Raw genomic sequence first — 19122 nt, forward strand, 5'->3', positions numbered from 1 at the left:
CTTCTTCGGAGCTTTTTAAAAAAAGTCCTAGGATGCAGTCAAGGGTCACGCCTTGTATTTAGTCATTAGGTTTCTTTAACCTCATTTTAATCAAGAACAGTTTCTCTACGCCTTATATTTTTTGGTTTTTTATGGCATTGACATTTTTGAAAAGTTCGGGCCGGTTATCTTACAGGATGCCTCTCAATTTGGGTTTTCCCGACTGTGTTTTCATGGCTGAGTTAGGAAGCAGTGCGCGGGCGGTGCTGTACCCTACTCGGGGAGAGCAGGATCCCCCGTGAAGGGGGCTGGTCGGGAGAGGAGGCTGAGCACCTGGCTCGGGACGCCCAACAGGTTTCGCCATCATAAAGGGGCTTCCCCCTTGGTCGTGAATACACCGCAGGTGATTCTTTGAATCAGCGTGAGTGTCTCGTTCTCCAGCCGTATTTTACCCGGCGTCTCAGCGTCCGTTGGTGATTCTCACATGTGTTGATTATTATTGTGGCAGGCGCGAATGTGGTTCCTTATTGTACCGTTTCTTCAGCATTTAGGGGCTGCTCACTCTTTCTTTCTCTTTCTCTTTTCTTTTCTTTCTTTTTCTTTTTTGAGGTGGGGTCTCACTGTGTTGCCCAGGCTGGAGTTCAGTGGTGCGATCTTGGCTCACTGCAACCTCTGCCTCCTGGGTTCAAGCAATTCTCCTGCCTCAGCCTCCTGAGTAGCTGGGATTACAGGCACCGGCCACCACACCTGGCTAATTTTTGTGTTTTTGGTAGAGGCGGGGTTTCACCATGCTGGCCAGGCTGGTCTTGAACTCCTAACCTCAGGCGATCCACCCACCTCGGCCTCCCAAAGTGCTTGGATTACAGGAGTGAGCCACCATGCCCGGCCAGGGGCTGCTTTTTCTCTGTAAAGAATAGCTTTCCTTTTCCCTTTATAAATTCTTTTGAAATTACTTTTTAGACTCAGGGTGGACTGATGGATTACCCCACCCTTTTTTATTATTCCGCCTGTGTAGTAGTGTCACCCTGTCACCACTTATTTTGGGGTTCTTATTGTCCTAACTTTAGCCAGCTTTGTGAGGCTGCATTGCTGTTTGAGTGCTCGATTGCTTCCTGCAGAAACAAAATGTTCCAGGTTGCTTTATGCTTTCCATCAAGCCCCAGATCTGAAATCAGCTGTTTTTCCAAGGAGCCCTGGTTCCTTTCAATAGAGAAGGATATTTAGACACTAAGTTCTGGGTGCTGCTGGAGACAGTATTGGTTTTAGGCCAGTTTTTAAGAATTGTGAGCCGGCGGGCACGGTGGCTTATGCCTGTAATTCCAGCACTTTGGGAGGCCAAGGTGGGCTGGTCGTTTGAGGTCAGGAGTTTGAGACCAGCTTGGCTAACATGGCGAAACCCCATTTCCACTAAAAATACAAAAATTAGCCAGGCGTGGCTGCACATGCCTGTAGTCCGAGCTACTCGGGAGGCTGAGGCAGGAGAATTGCTTGAACCTGGTAGGTGCAGGTTACAGTGAACTGAGATCACACCTCTGTACTCCAACCTGGGTGACAGAGTGAGACTTCGTCTCATAATAATAAAATAAAATAAAAACCATGAGCCTTTCCTGATATCTCTGATCTCATTCCACATCTGTGCCTCCCTTCCCCCCGAGTGGGGTGGGCTCCGGCTCTGCAGTCCATGTGGAACAGCTTCTGAATCGCTAAACCTATTCCATAGCCAGCAACAAACTTAGATACAACACATTTTTCAATTCATTTTGGTCTTAGGTTATATAGCACTACATTAAAAATTTATTTGGGCTGGGCGTGGTGGCTCACGCCTGTAATCCCAGCGCTTTGGGAGGCCAAGGTGGGCGGATCACGAGGTCAGGAGTTCGAGACCAGCCTGACCACCATGATGAAATCCCATCTCTATTAAAAATACAAAAATTAGCTGGGTGTGGTGGTGTGCACTTGTAATCCCAGCTACTCAAGAGGCTGAGGCAGGATAATCGCTTGAACTCGGGAGGTGGAGATTGCAGTGAGCCGAGATCATGCCACCACCGCACTCCAGTCTGGGTGACAGAGCGAGACTCAGTCTCAATAAATAAATAAATAAATAAATAAATAAATAAGATTATTTGGATTGATCTGTTATTCCTCCTGTGAAAGATCAGGTTCATAAGATAACTAATTTTTGGTCATCAGATTAAAAATGTATTCAAGGAAGGGGGGGTAAAGAGTTCAAGAGGGATTTCATACTGCAGCTGGAGGCACTTAGTCGTTTCTAGCTTAGGGTCAAGACCAAATAAGAGCCGGCCCCATCGTCTTCTCTTAGCAGCAGCTGTGCCTCATCCATGCGGAATCCTCTGGGAACGCGCGGGGCTGCGAGGCCGTGTGCACAGACCCGAGTGACCGCGCAGTCTCATAGTGGCTCTCCCTACCAGGTACTCAGACCCCACGCAGTGGACGGCCTTCCTGGGCTTGCACGACCAGAGCCAGCGCAGCGCCCCTGGGGTGCAGGAGCGCAGGCTCAAGCGCATCATCTCCCACCCCTTATTCAATGACTTCACCTTCGACTATGACATCGCGCTGCTGGAGCTGGAGAAACCGGCAGAGTACAGCTCCATGGTGCGGCCCATCTGCCTGCCGGACGCCTCCCATGTCTTCCCTGCCGGCAAGGCCATCTGGGTCACGGGCTGGGGACACACCCAGTATGGAGGTAAGCTTCGGGCTGACCTAGGGCTCCGCAGAGGGCCTGGGGCCTTTCTCCAAGGCCGTGTTTCCTCTGCGTGTCCAGTCTCGGGGCGGGGGGCTGCTCCAGTCTCCCTCTGCCTGGCAGAATGAGGCTGTCCAGGGCGGAATGGAGGCCTTTAGTAAAAGGGGCATGGGATTTGCAGCCTGGGCTCAGGATTGAAGGTTGGCTTTGCCCCTAACTAGCTGAGTGACCTTGAGCGAGTTGCTTAAATTCTGATCCTGTTTGTGCATCCGCGTAATGAAGATAGCAACACCTTAAGCCCAGTGGTGCTTAAGGCACGTGAGGGGGTGGGTATGAAGGGAAGCAGGCCGTTAGTTGGCAAATGCTAGACTGAAAAAATCCACTGTACAGCATATGCTGAACGTTTGTCGTCTTTGGAGAGGAAAGAAAACGAACAGGACTTACAGCTCCAGTGCCCTCACAGAACCCCGCGGGCATTTGCGGCGCCTTCCCTCCGCCTCTCTGCTTCTTGTTCCCTCACCCCTGCTTGCCGCGGCGTCTGTTCCCTCTCAACTCGCCTGGCAGATCTCAGCATGCCCCTGCTTCCTCTAGGTGGCTGCTATTGCCAGAGCCCACTGAGTAGACGCGGATTACCCGTTTGTCAGCCCCGGGCATCTGGGCTGTTCCAGAGTTTTCTAGTCCAATGACCCGTGGGGAGCGTCTCGAATGACGCTGCCCTCGAAGCAGCCCGGCTCCCAGCCCCGTCCTGCCCTCTCCCCAGGCACTGGCGCGCTGATCCTGCAAAAGGGTGAGATCCGCGTCATCAACCAGACCACCTGCGAGAACCTCCTGCCGCAGCAGATCACGCCGCGCATGATGTGCGTGGGCTTCCTCAGCGGCGGCGTGGACTCCTGCCAGGTGCCCCCCGGGGCAGGAGGGCGGCAGGTGGGCCCCGGGAGAGGCGGGACTGGGGACTCACGGCAGGGCTTGTCTCCGCCCAGGGTGATTCCGGGGGACCCCTGTCCAGCGTGGAGGCGGATGGGCGGATCTTCCAGGCCGGTGTGGTGAGCTGGGGAGACGGCTGCGCTCAGAGGAACAAGCCAGGCGTGTACACAAGGCTCCCTCTGTTTCGGGACTGGATCAAAGAGAACACTGGGGTATAGGGGCCGGGGCCACCCAAATGTGTACACCTGCGGGGCCACCCATCGTCCACCCCAGTGTGCACGCCTGCAGGCTGGAGACTGGACCACTGACTGCACCAGCGCCCCCAGAACATACACTGTGAACTCAATCTTCAGGGCTCCAAATCTGCCTAGAAAACCTCTCGCTTCCTCAGCCTCCAAAGTGGAGCTGGGAGGTAGAAGGGGAGGACACTGGTGGTTCTCCTGACCCAACTGGGGGCAAAGGTTTGAAGACACAGCCTCCCCCGCCAGCCCCAAGCTGGGCCGAGGCGCGTTTGTGCATATCTGCCTCCCCTGTCTCTAAGGAGCAGCGGGAAGGGAGCTTCGGGGCCTCCTCGGTGAAGGTGGTGGGGGCTGCTGGATCTGGGTTGTGGGGCCCTTGGGCCACGCTCTTCAGGAAGCCCAGGCTCGGAGGACCCTGGAAAACAGACGGGTCTGAGATTGAAATTGTTTTACCAGCTCCCAGGGTGGACTTCAGTGTGTGTATTTGTGTAAATGAGTAAAACATTTTATTTCTTTTTAGGTAAGTTTCTTTTCCTACTGGAGTTGCGCCCTCCTTCCTCCTTTTTCCTACTCGATTTGCAAGAAATTGGATGTACATTCCCCTCAGCACAGACCCTGGAGTCAGGCTGGGTGGGGCCCACAGTGCCGTTGCTTTCTCTAGGCCAGCAAGGGGCTGGTTTTGCTCTGACCTGTAGCTTCCAAGACCAGGGGCCTGGTGCCCTGGTAGGAGGGAAATGCGGGTTGGCGAGGTGGGGAGAGGAATGTGGGGGGATGGCGGAGAGGGGGGGTGCACTGGTGCCCAGGCCTGGGTCCAACCTAGGAGAGGGAGGAGCTTTGTCAGAGGAAGATGGGCGGAAGCGTGGCTTCGTGTTTGGTGGGGAGGCGGTCCTGTGAGCACACACACTCACAGGGACAGATGTGAGTCTGGGCATGAAGACCTGGCTGTCTGTCTAGTGAAGCCTGAGCAGATGGGTCCCAAGGCCTTGGAGGAGGGGTGCTGCCTGGCTGAAGGGCACCCACACCTCCCGTGCCATCCCCCTTGATTTTTTCTTTTTCTTTTTTTTTTTTTTTTTTTTGAGTCAGGGTCTTGCTCTGTCACCCAGGCTGGAATGCAGTGACATGATCACAGTTCATTGCAGCCTCAGTCTCCTGGGCTCAAGCTATCCTCCTGCCTCAGCCTCCTGAGCAGCTGGGACTAGAGGTGCCCACCACCACACCTGGCTAAGTTGTTGTTTTTTTTTTTTTTTTTTTTTTTTTAAGTACAGACAGGGTCTCACTATGTTTCCCAGGCTGGTCTTGAACTCCTGGGCTCAAGTCATCTTCCCGTGTTGGGCTCGTGCTGAGCCACCACCCCCAGCCTCCCTAGATTTTTACTTAATTTAAAATATTCCCTCTCTTCTTGCTTGGTGGCCTGAAGGGACAATGTCAACGATCTGGGGAAGGGTTAGGGAGCTTTTGGGGGAACATTTGAGGGCTTCTTGTATGCTGATGCGCCACATGGGCTTGGGGCAGGGAAGAGGACCTGGGGAGAGAAATGACATGGCCAGTGTCACAAGGGCAGAAGGTAGCCTTGGCTCACCGCTATGTCCCCAGCTGAAGAGGACCTGGGGAGAGAAATGACATGGCCGGTGTCACGAGGGCAGAAGGTAGCCTTGGCTCACCGCTATGTCCCCAGCTCAGGCTTGTCCTAGAACATGCTGATATGTGTTTGTTCAATGAATGGTTTTTTGCCTGCCATGAGTTATGGAAACAAAAAGGAGGAAATATAGTCTGATTGGAGCAACCCTGCAAGGCTTCTCGGGGGAGGTGGGGTTTGCAGTGCCTCTTTCATTTTAGCCTGAGTGTTTTGCCTTTTTGAGGGAGGGAGTGTTGCCTGGAACCTGTGTGAGAATCTGTCGCATTTTCCACCCTGGGGAGGGAAAGAACATCTGTTCTTACCAAGGCATGGGAAGTAGAATGAGGATGATGCTGAAGGACTCCCGTGCGTGTTGTAAATGTCATTCCTTTTCTGCCCTGACATGGTCATTCCCACCTGATCGCATCGGACAGAAGTGCCCAGTGCAGGCGCTGAGGGAATGGTCTACGTTAAATGGAGAGGTTTCACGAGGCCTGTGTGTGGTCTGGTTCCTAAGTGTGCGTGAGCCTGGCAGCCGGGGCTTGGCCGGGGTGTAGACATGGTCATCCATGCAGTGGGATTCAGGGAGGCCAGCCCAGCCCGTGCCACTGCACCACCCTCAGCTCCACTGTGGCTTGACAGTGTTCTGGACTGCTCACTCCCCCCGGTCAGATTCCCACCCGGGGAGCAGGTGAAAACACAGATGGCTAGCCTTCAGGGTCATCCCACCCTTTCCGGGACTCTCTGCGGGAGGTCTGAGTGGGACAAGGCGTGTCGTCTGTGGCAGTGTTTCTCTCGGGAGGTCCCTGGGCAGGAATATCGAGATCTCCTGGGACTCATAGGTGCAGAGTCTCATGCTTCATCCAGACCTCCTGAACAGAAACTGGGGGGCCCGCTGGGTGGGGCCAGTGGCCTGTGCTCTAAGGAGCGTTCCTGTGAGGTTGGAGAGCACCGTTTTTGCAGCGGGTCATGCCATTCCGAGTGCCACGGAGCAGCAGCATCACCAAGTGCTCCATCAGATGCCCAGAGCTGCGGTTTGCAGGACATCCTTGGTCCTTGGGGGATCCTGGAAGCCTGCCTGAATGTCGAGAAGCATTTGAGCCCTGGAAAATCAATCACATGTCAGTGCCTTTAAAAAGATTATGGGGCCAAATCCTGTGTTACTTCTGGCTGGAGATCAGAAGATCAGGCTGAGACTCCCTAACTCGCCAGAGGCCAGACACATCACGCAGGCCCCGCACTGATAGCTCTCACGAAGGCAGAAGTCTCTGGTCCAAGAGCCTGAGCTGACAGGGTGGGAATACCAGCAGGCTAGAGCCATTCCTCCTTGCTGAGGATGGCAGTCCAGACCTGCAGCAGCTGGGAGAGGCCAGAGGCCTGCGTAGGTCTGTGCTGACCAGCCTTTCCTTCACCCAGGTGAAGGCCACAGCAGAGGTCTGAAGGGTTAGAGGAGGAGGTGGGAGGGCCAGGCTGAGGGCCCCCCTCCCCGTGCACAGGTCCCCTGCACAGCAGGCTGGCCTCAGAGGGGAAGAGTGCAGGGCTGCTGCTGCGCTCCCACAAGCTCAGTGCAGCTCCGCAGAGGCTTTCCCCTACTGACTAGCTGCTTTCGTTGCTGAGATCTCAAGATGATCCAACTCTCTGATCCCCCTAAACTACCTTGTATCGCCATTGTTTTAGCTAGAAATCATAACCATGTAAATTTAATGAAAGTTTAACCCGAGTCCTGCTTATTGCAGCCACGGCGAGTCCTACTCAGACCTAGAGTCTGCAGGAATCACAGTGAAATTTGGATTAGGAAGGACTTTATGGAAAAGGAAATGTTTAAAATCCTGGGCCCAGTTTGGAGGTCTCCAGAGACCTAGAGCTACGGACCCCAGGGGCTGAGAAGCTGTTGTTCAGGTCGACGGCCACACGGTGGCGATGTTGCGCCGTTCCAGGGCGTGGGCGCTCACGGGTGGGGCGGGGTGCCCGGGGCCGTCTGTTGTTGGCGGCTGCCTTCTGCTGCTTCCCAGTCACCTTTCAGGTAGTGAAGTCGGTGCCTGGCTCAGGGTGAGCATGGAAGAGGCCCCCAGCCTGAAGCCTTTCCTGGCCAGCCCTTCAGACCCTTTAGTGCCCCCACCTCCAGTCTGTAGCCAGGACCTGCTGGCTCTCTGGCATTGGGGCCTGGAGGACACATTCTCAGGGCAGGCTCTAAAGATGGCTTTTGAGATTGAGGACAGAGTGGTGACCTGTGGATGGCCACCAAGGTGGGTGCCATCTCTAAGTGGAACTTTATCCCATGAGACACAACCGGCCCCAGAGACAACTGTGCAGGGCCATTTACCACACGTGGGCGTGTCTGTCCATACACATGTACACAGGTATTCTGGGGGCAGAGGGGTGTGTACGTGCGTGCGTGTGCTTGCGTGTGTGTGTGTGCGTGCGTGTGTGTGTGTGCGTGCGTGTGTGTGTGTTGGGGATTGTGCAGTCCTGGAATAGACGGATTAGAATGTGCCACAAGAACATGACCTGGCTGCTACACCAGATGCCCTCTCCCTCCCCAGGAGCACCTGAGGGGCCTACAGACCCAAAGTCAGGTGCCTGTGACCAAACATTGCTTTTCACTTTTCATCAGTTTTGCAGGTTTGAGGCGTGTGTGTGTATGTGTGTGCATGTATGTGTGTATGTGGGTGTGGGCGCGTGTGTGCACGTGTGCGTGCATGTGTGTATGTGTGGTGTGTGCGCATGCATGCATGTGTTGCCCACCTGCAACTGCACGTTAGGGGTGTGTGTGTGCATAGTGTATGTGCATGTGTGTGTGGTGTGTGTGCGTGCATGTGCGTGCATGTGTGTATTTGTGTGTGTTGCTTACCTGCAATCACAGGTGAGGAAAATTGGATCTTCAGCCAGTGATTCTCAGATACTTGAATTTCTTGGAGCAGTGAGCTGAAAGGAGAAACACGGTCCAGCACATCCAGCGTTTATGAAGATCGCCTCCCGAGTGCTCTAAGGGCTTTCTGAGTCGTATTTCATTTCAACCTCACACAGCCCCATGGTCTTTCCCACTTTATAGATAGAACACCAAGGCACCAAAAATCTGAATAACCTGCCCAAAGGCCCCACACTCAGGAAATATGGTATTGAATGTCAGTGATCTGGCTTCAGAGCCAGCACTGTGCTCTATCATATCCATCTATATCACGCATATATACATCTATCTATCATATACATATCAGCACTGTGCTCTATCATACACATCCACACCATGTACTATATATCAGTAACATACTGTCACCAGCATTTCATAAAGAAAGGAGATTTTAACATGCTAACTGCGGGTAGGTCATACTGTTGGTATAAAAGACAGTCTTGTATTGCCAGGCGCGGTGGCTCATGCCTGTAACACCAGCACTCTGCGAGGCCGAGGCAGGTGGATTGTTTGAGTCTACAAGTTCGAGACCAGACCTGGGCAACATAGACATTTTTACCTGTCTGGTAAAAATGCAAAAAATTAGCCAGGCATGGTGGCGGGCTCCTGTAATCCCAGCCACTTGGGAGACTGAGGTGGGAGAATCACCTGAACCCAGGAGGTCGAGGCTGCAGGGAGCTGAGATTGTGCCACTCCTGCACTCCAGCCTGGGCAAACAGTGAGACCCTGTCTCAAAAAAGGAAAAAAAAGTATTTTAAATGCTTTAATTTTTGTGCAAACACTTGAAACTGTCTCAGCAGCAAATATGTGTGGATCAGCATTTGGGAATTGTCCTCCAGTGAGTCCTCTTTCTTCTGGGAATCCTGACAAACCTTCCAGAGACCTTCAGGCTGTGAGATGCTCCTGCCAGAAGACCCGTTTTCCAGGCTAGGGGTTTGCTCTAGGCTGGTCATGCACTTGTCTTCCAGCTGCATTGCCACCCTCCATGGCATTACTTCTTGGGTTCCTGGAGTCCACTCAGCCAGACGGAAGGTGATTTTCATTAGCCACGATGCCACCTCAATTTGCTCAGTGAGGATGGTTGATGGGGACAGGGAAGGGAGTAGAGTGTTGGTTGAAGGAGGTGAGGACAACAGCTATCTCAGGCCAGGCCACCGGGCCATTCCTCAGGGTGACAATCAGGAACGGAACTTGGAAAGGCCCCAAACACCACTAAGAATGATGAGACCAAACCCCAAAGAAGGAATGGGAGTATTTCTCCCCTGGTTTCATATCTTGGGACTGCCTAGAAGATGGTTCAAGCTGCTGTCCCATGAGATGACCAGCACAGCGTTGACAATGGGGGAAGACGTCAGGGTGGGCATCCCTTAGGGGTGTAGGGGGCACAGGTGCAACCCACAGCCAGGAGGTGCCTGCAGAGGGGCTAGCCTGGCTCTACGCCAGGGCTTGGCTGGCCACCAAGGAGAAGCCTGTGTATAGAGACCTTCCCATGCAGGCTGTTCCCTGCCCTGCAAGTTGATGCGTATATGACACGAATTGCTTCTGTGACCTGATATGCCTACAGCAAGGACACTATGTTTTGATAAAGAGATCCTCTTAGGATTTCAGCGGGCTTGACTATCCTTTTCCTATTTCTCTCCTTTTCTCCTCCAGAGGAATGTCTCCTCCCAAGTTCCACTGTCCTGTGCCTGCAACTCAGAGACCATGTGTTCATTCTACCCTTTCCACTCACTCCCATCGTTTCCTAAAAAGCCACTGTCCAGAGCTGGTTGCGGGTATGGGTGGGACTCAGCTCCATTGTCTGTTTATTCCATAGTCTCAGCACCTTCCAGCGGGAGGGATGTGTGCGTTTTCCTAGGATGGGAACTTAGCTCTCCCTTGCCCTTGGCTTGGCTGCAGGCTCCCTCCCCCACACGCTGCTTTCACCTTGGAGGTTATCACTGTTTCCCCTGCCCACACCCCTGGATCAAGAATAACCCAGCCTCTGCGCCAGACCCTCTGGAACTTCATATGGTCTCGTTTAACTCAGTAGGGAAAGAGCTCAACAGGGAAATTCTACCACCCTCAGCCTGTGTGCTTTTTCCACAGAGCTCTGAGGTCGCAGTGTGAGGGAGGGGGTCGAGGGACAAGGCCCACCCAGGAAGGGTGGAGAAGATCTCAGTCTTCATGCAGAAGGACATTCGGAGAACAGCTCCCAGAATACACTGGGTATCTGACACCTCTTTGCAGCTCATAATCCAATTCCCATCCAAATCCCAATGAAGACAAATAGGACAGAAGAAATGTATAGGCATAGACTAGGAAAAAAATGAAATCTGTTTGACACATGTGACTGTTGCAAAAGAATGGGTAACAAGCTTACTTGAATGAGCCAAGGGAAAGGATGAGAGAAGCAGCCGCTTATTAATTCAACAAATCAGGCATCTGTGACTGCGGAAAGGGCACCCGGTGTAGGCTGGGGGCATCGGGCCCCCAGATGAGGCAGACACTTGGGAAACAAGGTCCTGTGCACGTCTGGGCGGGCAGACAGGTCACATTCCTGGCAGGGTCAGGTCACGGGGTCTGGCCGACCAGCCTGAGCCGAGCACAGGAAAGGTGCCTCTCTGGGGCCTTCTGGGGTGTGTGCGGGGACCTTTATGACCCTCCAAGGCTCAGTGGAGTTCCTGTTTCCCAGGAAAGCAGCTGCCTGAGGGACATCCTTTCAGAACTGGAACCTCACGGTTGGAAAGAACCTGAAATTCAAGGTGACCTATGCCAGATGCCCATGAGGCATTTTAATCCGTCCTAATGTGGGAGCACGGACAGGCCCGTCCAGCCTGGGACCCCACTGTGCCTCCACCCCGTCTTTGTGCCCCTGACCTTGCCAAGTGGGATGCCAAGCGGCCTCTTCCTGTCCCCTGCGCTGGATGTGAGAGCTGGAGAGGCCCTGGAAGAGTGACTGCTCCAATCTGTATGTCAAAGAAGTGTCAGGGATTCTGGCGGCGTGGATGCATCCTCTCACTTCACCTCTCACTTCAGCGTCATCACAGTCCTCAGGGGTGGGTTCTGTCATTCCCAGTTACAGGAGAGGACGCTGTGGCCGTGCGGATAGAGAGCCTGCTGCTCACGGTTCCTCAGTAGGGGAAGAGAAGGGTGCACCTGGGCCGATGGGTCCACCCGCACAGCCTCCTGCAGCCAATGCATGCTCCACCTGGGGCTTTAGGTGCTGGAGCCAGGACCTCTCTCACCAGGTCATAAACTCACTGGCTTAGGCACACGTGGAAAAGGCCAAAACAGACTTTCGCTGGCAGGACTCCAACCCGGCTCCATCAGCATTTCACAATCTTCCCCACGTCCTTTCTTTCCTTGGCCACCCCCAGCAGCCCCTGGGCATTTCCCTCTCTAAGGGGCCAAACCATCTGCTTCGTGTTACTCCTCTGCCTGGGGCAGTGTGGACTGGAGGGAGAATATGTTTCCTTGAGGTCTTGGCCGTGGGCACTAGAACAACATGTTCTGTCCTCTGATTCAGGAGGATCAGCCTGTGACCCTCGTCTTCCTCCCTGAGCAGTTCAGTTCTGCTGAAGGCTGCTTGGCCTTGCGGGAAGCTTAAGCAAAGGGAACAGAGGCCAGGGGTGATGGGGCGGGCCTCGGACTGGAGCCTCAAGGTGAAGGGCTGGAGAGAGATTCTGCAGGGCTGGCCCCTGTGCCCAGATTTTCCAGTCCCAAAGAAGACCCACAAACTGGACCTGTGTGGGGGGCACAGAAATATTCCTGCATCATCAGTAACAAGGATTTTCACTGGGACCTGGGGACATGTAGCAAGACCCAAGCTGAAAATATAATTCCATTTTGTTCTAATTCAAAGGCTTCTGAAAAACGAATGAGTGGTTCACAGCTTGAACTATTTTGTTGGGTATTTATTTTAAACAAAAGACATTTAATTTCTTTTTTTTCTTTTCTGGGATGGAGTCTTGCTCTGTTGCCCAGGCTGGAGTGCAATGGCGTGATCTCGACTCAATGCAACCTCCGCCTCCCCAGTTCAAGTGATTCTCTCACCTCAGCCTCTCGAGTAGCTGGGATCACAGGTGCCTGCTACCATGCCTGGCTAATTTTTGTATTTTTATGAGAGAGAGGGTTTCGCCATGTTGGCCAGGCTGGTCTCAAACTCCTGACCTCAGGTGATCCACCCGCCTTGGCTTCCCAAAGTGCTGAGATTACAGGCGTGAGCCACCACGCCCAGCCTGGTTTAGTTTTTAAAATAATGTTTTGTAAGTTTGGGTTCAGTAAAGATGATCTGGGCCTGGTTCAGTGTCCGCCCTGGGACTCACTGCAGTGAGGGCAGCAGGGAACGCACAGTGTGTTTCAGCGGGGCCAGCGGGGCCAGCTGGGCAGCAGGGCAGGATGGATGTGTGGTTCAGAAGGCAGCTTTGGGCAGCCCACCTCTCTCCACAAGCCCCTGCCCACACGGTTTATGGTGCGTCTTGGTGAAGCATAGACGTCAAACACCTGTGTTTCCATGAGTAGAAACATCAGGCCTGGAGGCCTCAGATTTGGACACCGCTGTGAAGGTGACGTTCCAGGGGCTGGCCGGGCTACCTTCCTGTGCCCTGACCCTCACCCCGGGTGTTTTGGGCATACAGTGGGGAACTCACTGTGTCTTGGAGAGGCTGGCAGACACCTAAAGTCCCACAAGTGTTTCCTGAACACTTGACCAAAACGGTCCATCTCTGCACACATGGAGCAGGCCTCACTTCTGTGACCTTGGAGAGTGGTAAGGGCTGGAGCCACACAGGAGTCCCTGGCACATTCCCAGGTTGGAGCAGGTTTATGGGAGGCCAAGGGAATTTCGGAACATGGTCACTACTATGGGGAACCAAGTCCTCTCTTTGCTGTCTTCTCAGGGGTGTAGAGATGCTCCCCAGATCACCTCTGCCAGAGCCTGGATTTCTTATTTAATGTACCTGGAAGCCTTCACATCTATAAAGCTTTTCTTCTCCAAGGTTAAATAATGCTGCTAACCAGCTGTGTTCATCTTAAGGCCTAGGGAAGTGGATGAAGCCTTGGGGTGGGGGTTGCTAAAGTCCTGCAGAGCTGGCACGCACCACTTTCGGTACGGGGGCACCAAGGAGCACCCCGAGCCGTGAAGGGCTGGACTTCTCTGTGAACAGTTCATAATTGGCGCTCCTTCATTTCCGAAAATGCCCAAGGGAGGGAGGAAGTATATTGAGGCTCATATCATACTTGGGGTGTTTAACTAACCTGATTACCAGACTTGCGTTCCTGTGGACCCATTTCCAGTAGCTTCACACTTTTTTTTTTTTTTTTCTGAGACAGTCTCTCTCTGTCGCCCAGGCTGGAGTGCAGTGGCGCGATCTGGGCTCACTGCAAGCCCCGCTTCCCGGGTTCACGCCATTCTCCTGCCTCAGCCTCCCGAGTAGCTGGGACTACAGGCGCCTGCCATCACGCCCGGCTAATTTTTTGTACTTTTAGTAGAGACGGGGTTTCACCGTGTTAGCCAGGATGGTCTCGATCTCCTGACCTCATGATCCGCCCGCCTTGGCCTCCCAAAGTGCTGGGATTACAGGCGTGAGCCACCGCGCCCGGCCAGTAGCTTCACCCTTCTGTCTCCCCATGTGTTCATCTAGAGGGTACTCACTGGCGTCTGTTCGCCAGGCCTTGTTCTAGGAACGAGGAGTACTGCTGGGATCCTCCGAATAACGCCTGGAGGGCAGCGAGGTGCAGGGAGGGGAAGCGACGCGCATGGCAAGCTCCTGCCTCGCATCCCCATGCACCGAGAGCCCTCCTGCCTGCACGTCTACCACAGGCGGAAGGAGGGAACGTTCCAGAGGCAGAGGGTACGGCTGAGTGGTTTGTAAACATTTCATCAGCACTCAGCCACTGAAGGATGAGTTTTTGGCTCTGGAAAGGTAAGCGTGTTTCTTACCACACGTTCCTGTCACTCTGGATCCACATGACCTGGAACCTGCCATGGCCACCCAGATGCTTTTCATCCTTAAGATGCGTGAGCCTCCTCTGTTTTGGACACTGGCTATTCTTGGAACGGCACCGTGGACAACTTCTGGGAAGCATGCACCGAACCTTAGTGTCTCTGAGCACAGGTTACAGAGCTGCTCACTCCCCGCACCTACAGGTGGCCTCTTGGGATGCCGTGTGGGGAGAACCAGGGACGAGGCCCACACTCCGAGGTTCTGGAGCTTGGGCGCTGCATGCTGTGTGGGTGGCAGCTGGTTCCCCTGGAGACTGAGGGCTGCTGGGCAGAGCCGAGCTGCTTGGTGGTTTCCCTGCTCTTGGCTCTGCTCATCCGTCTGCCCCACTCCCTACCTACGCTTTCCTCTGGAAGAGGAACTGGAAAGTGCGCTGATGCACACGAGAGGTGGGGCAAACCAATGACTGTGCCTGGAAGGGTCCAGGTGGAGAGACAGTCAGCAAATTGGGGAAATTCCTTCCACACCTGATGCCTGTTAACAGAGGCCAGTCAGGGGCTGGCTGCCACGGCAGGCTCCACGGGGAGCACAGCAATTTGTGTGTGTGGAAGGGCTCTTGTTGTCATGTACCTCACGGGTGGAGGCGCAGGGCCCTACTGTCCAATCCCATCAGGGTCTGGGAAAAGGCACGTGGGTGGGCATGACTGGTGGTTACAGAGCATTCCGATGACATGGGGAGGACTAGGGGTCCAAAGGTTCTCTCTTACTCAACTGGGGAGGCCTCTCCTTCAGTTTTCCCTACTCTCCATTGAGATAAGTTATACACGTCTGTGTGTCTGTGTAGATACATGTGCATGTATTGGCGTACTTATAAAGCGCAACGTAAAGTTAGAACTAACTCTTCCTCCAAAGCTAGTCTGTGCCAGTGTTTCTCTTGAGACCACAAGGAAATCCCTGCCGTGTGTGACAGCCTGTATCTATGTAGGGGACTGGAATGCTCATAGGCAAGTGGCGGGGGTGGGGTTTGTACTGGCACATATCGGGTACTAGCGGATGAATCAGTGCAAATGCACAATGCCCCTGTTTAAATCTCATCCCCTTCCCAGGCCTTCTCCAGGGCAGTTAAACGTTCTTATGAAAGCCATTTCATATCTACTGAATGAACACATGGCACATGCCCGTGAAGCACATCTGCACGCACAGGCATTCTGCGTCCTACACGCAGGAGTAGCTGTGTAGTCAGCCAGACTCTGTGGGAAAGACGTGTTTCGGGATCTGACAGGTACAGGTCTTTTAAATGGCATTTTAAATTCCCACAGATGCCAAAAATTTGGATATGGAGAATGAGCTCTTTTAAAAATTAAAATCTACAAGTGCCGCGAGCACCTGTCTCTAGCTCACAGCCACAGGGTCCTTGGCTTGTGTTGGGGAAACAAGCTTCGACTTTGTCCAGGAAAAGCCATCTTTTTTTTTGAGCCAGAGTTTTGCTCTTGTTGCCCAGGCTGGAGTGCAGTGGCGCAATCTCGGATCACTGGAACTTCCGCCTCCTGGGTTCATGTGATTCTCCTGCCTCAGACTGCCCAGTAGGTGGGATCACAGGCGCCCGCCACCACGCCCGGCTATTTTTTTGTACTTTTAGTAGAGTTGGGGTTTTACCACGTTGGCCAGGCTGGTCTCAAACTCCTGACCTCAGGTGATCCACCCACCTCGGCCTCCCAAAGTGCTGGGATTAGCGGCGCGGGGAATCTCTCCTTTAGCCTAATTCTGAAGCCCAACTCTTGAACTTGGCCTAATTCTTGCTCCATTTTCTCTCGGACAGTTCCCTCTCAAAGAAACCAACAACAGAAAAGGGAGGTTGCCTAAGCGTTTAAGGCCACACACTTGGTGTCGCTACAGCTTAGAATACAGCAGCTATTCTCTACGGTGCAGAGAGGACACCTGGACTGAAGATCAGGTCCGCCTCTCCCCACTCTCCCCACCTACCGTGTCTCCGTCAGTCTGCCCCGATGTCACGAACACACACCCCTTCCTCTCCAGCCCCACTCCCATCCCCTTCTTCTGGGTTCTTACCCGAAGTTCTGTTGTAACTCAGGGTTCTCAGTTAAGTCCGTATGCATCCCTTTAATCTGCTTTTAATATTTCTAGAGAGGGCTCTGATGTTTCTGTGCTCGAAAATGTGAGATGATTCTCGATTTCCTACCAAATATAGCTGCAGTTCTTCAGGCCTTCTCTGACCTGGTGCTAGTCTAGTTTATAAGGTTTTCTTCCACTCTTTCCCTTCAGGGATCCTGCAAGGCTCAGCAAGCTACACTCCTGTTCCCTCAACCTCTGAGGCTGCGTATTGCTTCCCGGAGTCATCTCCTTCTCTGTCACTTGTCTGTACAAATCCTACATCTCTTCCCAAGGAAGACCCAGCTCAAGTGGTGCCTCTGCCATGCTACCTTCCCTCACCCCTCCAGCCAGGTCTCCCACTTCTTCAAATTTCCAAAGTATACTTTTTGGTGTTTCTCTCAGGGCAATCAGTTATTTCTATCAGTTGTATTTCTGTAATTCTTCTTTACTTCTGCTTACTTCCATAAGCTCCTTAAGGGCAGAGACTTCATTCATTCAAACAACTTTGGGCCTGGGGACCCCCTGGTACAAGAAACAGATACGGTCACTGTCGTAGTGGAACTTAAGGTAATGGGGTTTAGTCCAGCTGTTTAGTCAGTTACCATAGTAATAGAAGCGCAGGATGTTATGTGAACATAATACAAAGTCTCAACCTAGCAGGAAAGGCTCTGGGAGAGCTTCCTTAAGAAGGGATACTTAATATGAACTTAATGGATGAGGAAACCAGGTGAAGGGGAGAAAAACGGCAGATGCCAGTGTCCTAAAGAACAGTTTGGGGAAATTCTAGCCAGGCTGATAGCAGTTGTTCTGAGGATTAAAGTTAGTATTAATTCATAACTCCTACAGCCTATTTCAGACCCTCATTTAAAAATGAGTGAGACTCTGAGACATTTGCTGAAGTGAGAGTTGAGGCTAATCATCAGGCAGTCTGATGAAAATAATTCTAGGTATTCTGTCCTAAAGTTCCCGGGTAAGTACCTCTAAGCACTGTCGTACATGGAGCTTATGACCACTTCTTGGCAACATTTAATCATTCCTTCGACAGTTTTTGAGTTCTCTGTACCAGGTACTACAGAGGACACACAAATAGAAGGCATATTCCCTGACCTCAAGAATGTAGTCAGGTGAGGGAGACACACGAGCGTGATGCCAGAGTCTTATAATCAACAGATGAGGCTTCTGAAGTGGTCACAGTATACGAGGCATGGTTCTAAGCATTTTACATATAACTCACTCGATTCTCACAACTCCTCTGAGGTAGATTTTGCAAGGCTGTGTGGCTGAGAAGTGGTTTGGTAAAGGCAAACAAAATCTACTGTGGGAATCTACAGGAGTGAGTCAACCTCAAACCGAGGTAGGTAGAAGGGGAGTGTGAGGGCTGAGGGGCGGGTTCCGGGGGAGTGGGGGGCGGGAGGCTTTCGGCAGGGCAGTGGCCTGATTAGAAAGATGACTGCAGTAGCAATGCCAAGGATGGACTGGAAGGAAGCCCAGCTGAAGGGAGGGAATGGCAGCAAGGAGGCTGGTGCTGTTATTAGGCCAGAAACAACACAGGCTCGAATGAAGCTAGTAGCAGCAGGGATGAATAATGGAAAATGTTATCAACAGGGCTGCGAAGGATAACCCTGTGGAGGTATTAAATAGATGACAGCACATGAGAAAAAATCGACCAGTGCACATCTTTAGAAAATGGTCACGAGCACTTCCTTTCACACCGTAAGAAAAAGTTACAATGGCTCTCCTTTAAGGTAATTTAGACACAGCCACCTGGAGAATTCACATTTCCCTCCAGCATTACCCTCCCTCAAAGGTTTCACAAAGTGCCAATGCACAAAAGAACCCCAATTCCTGTTCTTCCAGGAACTGTGTTTGGGAGAGAGCCGAGTCCACAGAGACTCCACCAAGTCAATACCTCTGAGACTCCAGCCCTGTTCATGGCCTGATTTCTCAGTGGATCTTTCTCCCTGTAATGGGCAGGAAGGGCACTGTTTACGTGGATCACACATCTGTTAGTACTTTTCCTGTTTATCTTACTGGGTTTCTGAAGATCAAATAGCTAAAAAGTGCTAGCATTTTATAAACTGTAAAACAAAATGAAGAGGATTGTTAGGCTAGGCACGGTGGCTCACGCCTGTAGTCCCAGCACTTTGGGAGGCCGAGGTGGGTGGATCACGAGGTCAGGAGATGGAGACTCTCCTGGCTAACATAGTGAAACACCATCTCTACTAAAAATACAAAAAATTAGCCGGGTGTGGTGGCGGGCGCCTGTAGTCCCAGCTACTCGGGAGGCTGAGGCAGGAGAATCGCTTGAACCCAGGAGGCGGAGGTTGCTGTGAGCTGAGATCGCACCACTGCACTCCAGGCTGGGCAACAGTGAGACTCTATCTCAAAAAAAAAGAACAGAAAAGGACTGTTTACTAATTTTGTAAGTCATTTGCACTCAACAAAGAATTCTGTTCCTGGATGAAAGTTAGGTACACAGTTCCTACTATACGTACTGTTGTTGAACTGTCACCATTTCTGTCTGAGCCCCAATTTAAAAAGGGCTACAGAACATTTATTTGGTGTAATATTTTCTTGTTATGTCCTAAGGCAACTTTGTCAACAGAGGGTCTCTAGATGTCAAGAATCATCAAAGGCCAGGTCATTTGAGCTGGCCCTTTACTAGTGGTGTGTGTGGGGTACTGAGCCTAACTTTCAGGATCTCTGGTAAATGAGACACT

General features: G+C 52.5%; 1 protein-coding gene across 1 annotated transcript in view; it reads left to right on the forward strand.

The window, feature by feature from the left end:
- ST14 (ST14 transmembrane serine protease matriptase) overlaps positions 1 to 4362 on the forward strand; it is a 50882-nt gene extending 46520 nt beyond the window's left edge. Inside the window, exons 17-19 of the mRNA XM_019035916.4 lie at positions 2409 to 2683; positions 3441 to 3577; positions 3661 to 4362. Coding sequence (XP_018891461.2) covers positions 2409 to 2683; positions 3441 to 3577; positions 3661 to 3822 — 574 coding nt within the window. The 3' untranslated portion in view covers positions 3823 to 4362. The remainder of the gene's footprint in view (positions 1 to 2408; positions 2684 to 3440; positions 3578 to 3660) is intronic.
- Positions 4363 to 19122: the final 14760 nt, after the last annotated feature.

The sequence above is a fragment of the Gorilla gorilla genome, chromosome 9, assembly GCF_029281585.2.
Source record: "Gorilla gorilla gorilla isolate KB3781 chromosome 9, NHGRI_mGorGor1-v2.1_pri, whole genome shotgun sequence".
Lineage (NCBI taxonomy): Eukaryota > Metazoa > Chordata > Mammalia > Primates > Hominidae > Gorilla > Gorilla gorilla.